At 42.4% G+C, this 9,756-nt stretch overlaps 1 protein-coding gene across 1 annotated transcript; it reads right to left on the bottom strand.

The window, feature by feature from the left end:
* Positions 1 to 7,992: 7,992 nt before the first annotated feature.
* Positions 7,993 to 9,756, bottom strand: foxl1 (forkhead box L1). Its single transcript, XM_041796142.1, has one exon. The coding sequence runs from the start codon at positions 9,628 to 9,630 to the stop codon at positions 8,464 to 8,466; it is 1,167 nt and encodes a 388-aa protein (XP_041652076.1). The 5' UTR covers positions 9,631 to 9,756; the 3' UTR covers positions 7,993 to 8,463.

Genomic DNA, 9,756 nt, shown 5'->3' with positions numbered 1-9,756 from the left:
CCATAAAATGAAAGCAGTGTTCGCCCGGCATGGTATTCTAAAGAAGGTCACAAGTGACAACGAGCCATGCTACATCACTTCGAGGCCACTCCTGTCGACGGACTAAATTCACCAGCCCAGATCCTTATGAGCCGCATAAGGATCTGGGCTGCCCTCAGCCCACAACAACAACACAAGCTGGGACTTGATCCCCCCAGCTGGGTCACCTGGGCGAGGGGGTATGATGTTGAAAGACCCGAAACCCCCAATGATCCCAGGAACATCACTGAAGATGAATCCCAGCACATCATAGCGATGTAAAACCTTTCTTCTGGAGCAACCAGTGACATCTGGGAAAAGCCAGATAACAACCAAGAATAGTTTGTTGAGTACTGGAGAGTCAGTTGACAGCACGGAAAGATGGCACCCGGTTCAAGTTGGGCTAGCACCCAAGCTTGTATCCCTGCAAGGGAGAAACCATAACAGGCTACAAGTGACTCCTCTGAAATAAACCCCCAAGGGATCCCGAGAGGGGCCAGAATGAGATATCCAAGCAGATGGCCCCAAGGGTTACAACCCATGGAAATGGTCAGACAATCCTCGGCATGGATTAGCTAGGTCTCCAGAGGCTTTTTGCTGCTGGGATGCAAGCTGGGACTTGATCCCCCCAGCTGGGTCACCTGGGCGAGGGAGTATGATGTTGAAAGACCCAAATCCCCCCATGACCCCAGGAACTTCACTGAAGATGCATCCCAGCGCATCATAGCGATGTATCTTGAAACCAAGATGCCGACGTCTCAACGTTGTGGGGGGCCTCACTTTGAGCTTTGTTATCTTCTCTCCCTTTCTGCACATCATTTCAGTGTTTGTATGATAAATCACATTAGTAAATCAACCCTCAAGATATCTATTTTTGGAAATCAATGCCATCTGTGATTAATAAAGTGCACGCAGTGTGCGCTAGCTCTCCCTTTCTCTCTCTCCTGACACTTGTAGCCAATACTTGCAGAAACTCCAATCACGTCTGTCCTGTATATCCATCCGTTAATCTGCAACCTCTCTTGTCAAAAGTCAGCTTCTACTGCCCTTCAGTTTGTGAATTTATGGTAAAACTCCATAAAGCTCCCGCGTTGGTTCTGACCAGGAATTAATTGACGTCATCGAACTTCCTCACGCTGAGCAGCTGTTTTAAAATCAGATTGCGGGCGAAAACAAATAGTCTAAAGACAACGTATATTTTAAGGTGATATAATAAAATAAAACCTACTGTTGATGACACAGAAAAAGAAACATAGTGCAAAACGAATGAGCTGCTGTCTGTGAGGGAAGGTGAGGTGTGCAGGAGTATGTTTGAGGGGGGATGAGGGGGCAAGATCACTGGCTTATGCTAGTTTAATTCTGAGGGGAAAACCCCAATAAAACAGAGTTAAAAATGTGGGATTTATGTTATGATGAAAATAACTCTTAAAACATCAGACATTTAAAATATTATCTTTATTATTGCAACAAGAAATATGATCACTGAAAGCACTGATCATTTTGGTGACTTTTTTTCAGATAAAAGTTATTTTTGCTGAAAGACAGTCCTGTGGTAGTTTTTGGTTGCCATCCTTGATGATGACTCAATTACAACTAAGAATGGCCTCTTTTATATTCAACTAACCCAGGCTAAATTGCATTTGCGCAGACTCTGTAAGTGTTATTGTAATACTGAGATGGTGGGTTTGTGCGTGTGTGAGTGTGTGGAGGGGTATTTGGGGGCCTCATATCAGGGTCTGCTTAGGGTCTCACTTTGGCCAGGGGCGGCCCTGCTTACATGGCTTGCGCTTGACTCAAACAGTTGAACAGAGGGCCATAGGGTATAATCACTGTCTCTCTTCACTCCAGTCTCCCAGCAGTGAGGAAGCAGGGCCTGTGAAATAAGTTTGTTAGGGAAGTTTGCTCCTCGAAGTAAAATAATGCCAAAACTGTTGCCACAATCTTTTTAACTCTAAAGTTTGTCTGTGAAAGTTCTCAGACACCCAGCTAATAGTTATTTAAAGTCTCATCAACAAAGCAGCTTGGTTGTGCTTCCTAAACTTCACCAGAGTCCATCTGCCTTTTGAATGAAACTTTGAACCCTTTTTCAGTCACCTTAGGAAGAGAGAGTAACTGAGCTCCTGTGCAGATTCCATGTGAAGCTTAGATTAGTTAAAAGCACTTTCATCTTGCTTAAACATCCTTTTCTAAAGTGAGCATATGAGACTCTCCGGTCACACAGAGACAGAAGGAGAAATATGGCCCTGAGTTTGCAACGTGTCATTGCCTGTGTTTTATGTGCAATCATACCAAGCTTAGTGCTTAATCACACAGTTTAAAGCTCGCTGGTTCAAAAGGGCTCCTAATCCAAGTGTTTATTATATTTTTTCACTCTCTACATAAACCGGCTACACTTGTCCAAATACACACTCAGCACCAGGGGAGGGTGGGGCCATGATGAAGATTGATGGGCTCGGTTCAGGCCACATTAGCTGCTAATCAAGTTAGGTTTCCTGGCACAGAGCTCTATACATCATTATGTGTCTGAAATGTCCTCCAGAGCATAGCTCAAGCTGTTTAAAACCTGCAAATAAATACATATGTGCAGATAAATGTACAGAATAAACACCTGTTGCATGTCAGAGTATGAAAAACAGCTGACCTGCAGTCATTATTACCTCATTAATATTCACTTTTGGCATTAAGTGAAATGGTTTTCTCTAAGCCTGAAGTACTAATGGTCATATTAACAAACATTTGTGGACATTTTATCAGGTTATTGCACTCTCTTGATGCTCATAGGGGGAAAATTCTGGATAAAACAGCTTTATGTTTCCCACCTTTTAAATTGATCTTATACCAGTATTGACAGTAGGTATGGATAACTAAACAGCAACAAATAGAGCTGATGATGAAAAAAGTTAAAATGTTGTAGTTCCTTTCATGGCCACTTGAGGCCTACTCTAAATTAAGTAACTCTTCATAGAGCCCCATATCAAAATGTCATTCTTTACAGCCTGTTTAAACACTGACTTTAGTTTGTTTGTTACTTTCTCTTTTCCTTGCTAACTCTGAAAAATATTAGCTCATTTGGAATTTGATTGAAGCAACAAATTAAAATAACATAGGGGAGGGGCAACCCATGGCAGGAAAAGTAACTGGTAAAAATAAAAACAGCTGGAGGAGCATTTAACCAACTAATTTGGTTAATTGGCAACAGGTCAGTGACTGGGTATAAAAGGAGAGTTTTAGAGAGGCAAAGTCTCTCATAAAAGATGGGCAGAGGTTCACCAATCAGCAAAAAACTGTGTCTAAAAATTGTCAAACAATTTCAGAAAATCTTAATAATCATAATATCATCAAAAGACTCAGAGAATCTGGAGAAATCTCTGTATGCAAGGGAGAAGGGAGAAGGCTGAAGGTCAATATTGGATGCTCCCGGTCTTTTGGCCCTCAGGTGGTACAGCATTAAAAACAGGCATGATTCTGTTCTGGAAATCACTGCATGGGCTCAGGAACACTTCCAGAAATCATTGTCTGCCAACACAGTTGGCCATGCCATCCACAGCCCAAGTTAAAGCTGTATCATGCAAAAAAGAAGGCCATAACCGCTGCCATCTTCTCTGGACCAAAGCTCATTTGTGATGGACTGAAGCAAAATGGAAAACTGTTCTGTGGTCAATTTAATCAGAATTTGAAAATCTTTCTGGAAATCATGGACACCATGTCTTGTGGACTAAAGAAGAGAGGGACCATGTGGCTTGTTATCAAGGCACAGTTTAAAGCCTGCATCTCTGATGGTATGAGGTTGTATTAGTGTCTATGGTGTTTGCAGCTATATTGAAAGGCACGTACGTTACTTTTTTAAACCATGGTTAATTGCATGCTTTCAGCTGGTCTCATAAAGCCTCTGCAACATCTCCCTGCAGCCACAGTGATGTAAAATAAGTCCACCACTGCTCCTTAATGTCTGATCATACAAAAGTCATCTGCTGCTTGTGTTAGCAAACATTTACCGTTCCTTTATCTCCTTTTCAAATTATAACTAGTCCTATTTCCATGGTTAGGTTCATGTCATTATCTTTGATCTACTACAAGTGTGAAAGCTGGTCTAGATCTACAAAGAGAGCCAGTTGCCCTTAATTTAAGTCCGTACAAAAACAAAAATGATACAAAAATAGTTGCAAATGCAAAATAGTGGAATTTCCACATACTTCTTTCTACTTCACCTGTTGTTTGAGCGCCCTCCCACCTGACGGTTTGAAAGCGCAACAGAAAAAAAAAAAAAGGCCTCATTCAGTTCAGACTGGATAAAGAGGAGAGACCACACATGAGATGTAACTAAAAAAGTGTTTATTTTATATAACTACAAGAGACAGGAACTGCAAACAAAGCAAACAGGATGAAGAGGAAAAAAACTGGCTGACCTCCATCAGTTTATCCTCTCTAGCAAACACACAGGTGAGATGAATCTGGACAGCAGGCTTCTGATGAGTGAGGGTCATCACAGTTACACGACCGAGAAGACACAAGGAAAATATAGCAGTGTTTACCCCTCTGTGGTTGGAAAACTTAGACCAATCAAGAAATCTAAGATGGTGAAAAAATAACACGCCAAACTCAAAGATATAAAACAACAATGCCGTGCTAACCATTTCTCCCAAGTGCTGATTTTATTTTTACATGTGTAAGTAAGTGTGTTTTCAGCACATAAAGTCACTCTACAGTCTTTTGAAAGTCAACGGTTTCACTCACTGTCAGGGCTGATTGACTAATGGTACTAATAGCTCTCAAATATGTGCAGCATCTGCTCCAACAATATGGGCTGTCTTAGGATCTAATGCACAAAGGGCACTCTATGGACACGCCGTTAGAGCTGTCCTCCTCTCTGCATTTTGCTTTTATTTTTGATGTTAATTTGGAGGGAAGCTGCACTACTCTGCACACAGCTGCACCCTCATAGTTATGGGAGCATTTTATCTACATAAGATGGTGAACAGGAAGAGTAGGGGAAACTTTTTCAAGGTTTTGTGATGCCTGATATAAAATATGATCTTCTTTGTACGTCACAGCTGCAGTTTGTCTCTACATGAGGACAGAGTGATGATTTAATCCCAGGTTACATTAATGATAGTCATTTATAACTCAATGAATATGTCATGTAACACCTACATTAAACTGTGTCTATATCATGTCAAGCTGGTGTGTCTGTTTATGTGTCATAATAAAAAAGTCATGAAAATAATTCAGAATCCAGCGGTGAAAACAGACAGCTTATTAATGTTACAGGTCTGTGCATGCATTTTTTTAATCATATTGAAAGGATGTCCTTTTTGTCTGAGCTGCTTTCTAATGAAGATCTTTAACTCTTCAGTCAAATCTGACCATCAACATTGACTGATTTGTCTTTAGAAGACTCTTTGAGGATGAAGAGGCGGAGGAGTCGATGCCACAGCGCATCATGAGACCAAACTGACCCAAAGTCAAACAGAAATTTCTCACTTCTCCTTCTTTCCTCTTGTCCGTTCTTTCCCCTCTCAGCATGTTTTATTTACACGTCCCACCAAAGGAATCCTATACACAGGAAATGCTTGTGATTGTGTGTTCCTCTCCTCAAATGTGGGGACGTTTATTTATTTCAACAAACATTCCTGATTTGCAGAGCGCCGGCCTCGCACACTGCAGCTTTTACAGTTCAAACGTGTATGTGAGCTTGGGCCTAAATTTAGAGCTGGCTGCTCTGTGTTTGTAATGATGCTGTCAGCAGAGAGCTTTGATTTCATGCAGGTGTCAGCCGGCAGAAAGGCCAGCACATCTCATCAGATACTGGCTGGAAAATGGACGAACACGAGACAAAGAGGGGTCAGAGTGGCTCTCCTTGTCATTTAGGTTTTTTTGAAACGGTATATTTCTTATTTGTTTTTTCATCTTTCTCTTTAATGGCTGTTTTGTTGTTGCCATATTTAGCTTATGTCATTTCATTTTTGGGGCTTTTGTTCTTTTATTTCTTCAGAACAAAAATCTTTTCAGGACTTGAAAGAAGCAGCTGTCTAGAGCAATGAATGTTTCACTCCAACCATAAGTCCCCATCATTGACATCCATTAGTCTGGAAAGGGCTACAAAGCCATGTCTAAGGCTTTAGGACTCCAGTGAACCACAATGAGAGTCATTATCCATAAATGGAGAAAACTTGGAACAGTGGTGAACCTTCCCAGGAGTGGCTGGTCCACCAGAATTAATCCAAGCGAGCATCAACCACTCACCCAGGAGGTCACAAAAGAACCCAGATCAACATCTAGACCTGCAGAAAACATCTTAATAATCAGCTTTTAGGAAAATATTCTGTAGACTGACGAGACAAATGTTTAACTTTCTGGAAGGTGTGTGGCTTGTTGTATCTTGTGTAAAACACAATGTGTGTGTAATGATCAAAAACACACCATCAAGTCCACCACTGAGTGGCTCAAAAAACGTGATATGAAAGATTCATTGCCAGTTAGTGCAAATGCTTGCAGCTGTTGTTGCCAAGGGTGGAACAACCCTTTATTAGGTTTAATTACTTTTCTTTTTTTTTCTACACAGGGCCAGGAAGGTTTTGGGTGGCTTTGTCCTTAACAAATGAAATCATCATTTTAAAACTGTGTTTTGTATTTACTTGATCATTTAGGCTTATTTTGAAATATTTTTGGAGATCTGTATATCTGCAATTGTTTTCACTGCACTGGACCAGCAGGAGTAAATTGATCTCAACTGCATTATCTAGGTGTGTCTGACTTTGAGAATTTTGATTTTGTATCGTTACAGTCTGATTAACGAGTTTGTATGTCTTTTGAAAGTCCAGTTTTCTTACAGCGTGTGCATGTAATGACTTTGTGATTTAACATTGTTTTGGTAATGTCAAACATGACAATGATGTGTAAACAAACACACATTCCTATCCTGCCGCCTCTGACATGCAGTGATGCAAACTGACCCGTTTCACCTCTGTTGTTAACTTTGACCTCTGTGTTCTGCCTTGCAGACTCAAACGGTGCAACAGAGTTGTAAATATTCATGTCTATAGAGTATAAAAGGGCTTTTAACAGCTTTATCACATGTGGTCACCAGTTGCATTGGAGTTAAACCATTTTGGGCAGATTGGCAAATGTTTAAAATCTCATGGGAAAACATGAAGGATCTTCACCTGAAAACAACAAGAAACTATTATTAACAGCAGCTCAGTACCAGACCCTCCAGTCAGCTGATTTTCAAGTTTATTATTTTTTTCAGTCCTCTGTTCATCTTTGCATTATTTCATAACTGTTAAATTTCTTGAAATCTGTTTTTCTTTGCCCTGATGCTGGTGTTGTTAAAATGGTCTCAGTATAGATGTGTAAAAGGGCAACTTTTCTGTGTAGGCTGCTGTTTTGTTCCTGATAGGTTTCACATGAAGTAATGTTATTATGAAAATGGCTTCAAAGAGAGGACAAGGGGTCCAACTCTTGACTGGAGTAGTGGCACTAAAGGCTGTGAAAGCTCTTAAACAGTGAGTTTATAATGATTTAGGACTTAGCATCCAGGGTACATCAATTTTGACGTCATCTTCACTTTTGGCAGAGAGTGAAAACACCTGCCTCACCGGTTTTTATGTTTTATTTTATATTCAGATCAAAACGTTTCTCAGAGGATTGGACTTTTTAAAACAAAGAGTCTGTGAAACTTATAATGCACATCACATTCTTAAAATATCTCTCTGGTTCAATGGGGATCAAAAGGAGAGACGTTGAACAAAAAGGCTGTGTGTAGATACATATATGTTTCAAATTAACATATATATCATATTCACAAAATCTGGGATAGATAGCAAAGAAAAAAATACTCCTCAGTACTCTCACATCTAAGGCCATTATGTCAGATCCCACGGATATGATAAGATGTTCTAATTTATCTGTCAAATAATCAGTTTAAATGAAAAAATACCACTGTTTTATTACCAAACTAATCTTTATTTTGCAATTGAGATTCAGGGCAGAGTGGAAAACAAACAAGCGTTTGATTACATCACAGGCATTAAACTTTATTCTCATTATCTGAATTACGCAAACCTGTGGAGTCTGTCTCCATGAATGCAGATATAAATGCTGTTTGTCATATTTACCCATATTTTAAAGTATTAACATCTTCATGATCTCAACTTTGTGCCTGTAAGCTCTATTGCCCAGCCGTAAACTTCATCCAGCTAAAGTTACAGAAAAGAATGTGCATAAACCAGAACCTGACAATTACGCATGCGTAAAAGTAGCAATAGTCTCCCTGCTGCCGTTTGTCGGTGTCTGATTAGCGCTGTATTGATCAAAAGGACAGAGGTCCTGAAACGATCACAGCACCGAACCGTTTTAGAGTCATTTTGTCATGCATTTTAAGACGTTACGCTTTTACGCATCTGTGCGTAAAATACGCGCAAAGGCCTTGATTCAAACTTTCACTCATTTAAACTGCAGGACTTTGTCCGGGTAGGAGACAGACAGGTAGGAACAGAAAGGGAATCCCATCTGGTACAGCTGATGCGGTCGAGCACCGAGGACCATAGAGGGACAGAGAGCAGGACTCTGGCGCCCTGAACATGTCTCTGCTGACACACCGAGGATGCTGCCGCGCACATCGTCCTCACCTCTTGATAATATACTCTCTATGCTAAAACCTCTCGGTTTGTCCTTGGCTGGAACATTTCCTTTCGGCTTGTCCTGAGCAGCTGTTGTCAAGTTAGTGTTTCCTGCGCAGCTCACTGCGCATAACGGACCTCTCTCTCTTTCTCTCCCGCTGAAGGTAGACCTCCTCTCCTCCGGATCCAGACGGAATGATGCGCTCTGGATTTGTGCGCTTTCCATCCAAAAAGGAACGGCACACTGCTCGGGCGGGGGGTCTTCAGCCCCCCTCCCAGTGGGCGCAGAGGTGTCTTGGTTAGAGAGCACTTTAAGTCTCTGTGTGGGAGGATTTTGCAGATTCTCTGAATGTTTACTCACGACTAGAACTGATTTTTTGTCTGCTGGTTTCTCCAACCTCTCCGCGTCCTGTCTCATCTGCACCTCTGCGGTCCCAGAGCCGTCCTGAGGTGTCAGAGAGGACTGGGGGTCCCTGGGTGGCCCTGGACTCCTTTTGCGCCTGTGTCCAGATGCTTTGGAGTCCCGTGCCTCCTGCTGGCTCTTAGCCTTCCTCTTTCTCCGGCGGTAGTTTCCGTTCTCAAACATGTCCAGGCACTTGGTGTCCAGAGTCCAGTAGCTGCCTTTGCCGGGCCGGCCCTTCTCTCTGGGCACTTTGATGAAGCAGTCATTGAGGGACAGGTTGTGTCGGATGGAGTTCTGCCAGCCCTGCTTGTTGTCGTGATAAAAGGGGAAGCGGTCCATGATGAACTGGTAGATGCCGCTGAGCGTGGCGCGCTGCTCCGGTGCGCTCTTGATGGCCATGGCGATGAGCGCGATGTAGCTGTAGGGAGGCTTCTGCGGAGGCTCCTGACGGGTCGGCACGAAGCTCAGGCCGGCTGGCACTACTCCTCCGCTGTCTCCTCCGTACAGGTAGATCAGCGGGGGGTTAGTGAGGCTCAGAGCCGGGGTGGGCGCTCCAAGTGACGGCAGTCGACCGTGGTAGAGAGTCATGACGCCGGAGTGAGTCCCAGAGAAAGCTTCGGCTGCTCCCGGAGCTCCTCTCCGCCACTGACTGACTGCACGGCCTCATGAGGGCCCCACAAAATGTTAATAATTGTTGTACGTTTGCTGTGTTAT

This window comes from Cheilinus undulatus, linkage group 9 (genome assembly GCF_018320785.1).
Source record: "Cheilinus undulatus linkage group 9, ASM1832078v1, whole genome shotgun sequence".
Lineage (NCBI taxonomy): Eukaryota > Metazoa > Chordata > Actinopteri > Labriformes > Labridae > Cheilinus > Cheilinus undulatus.
This window is presented reverse-complemented; position numbering and strand designations above follow the sequence as displayed.

Coding starts and splice junctions, on each gene's coding strand:
- foxl1 (XM_041796142.1), bottom strand. CDS start 9,630: ATGACTCTCTACCACGGTCGACTGCCGTCACTTGGAGCGCCCACCCCG.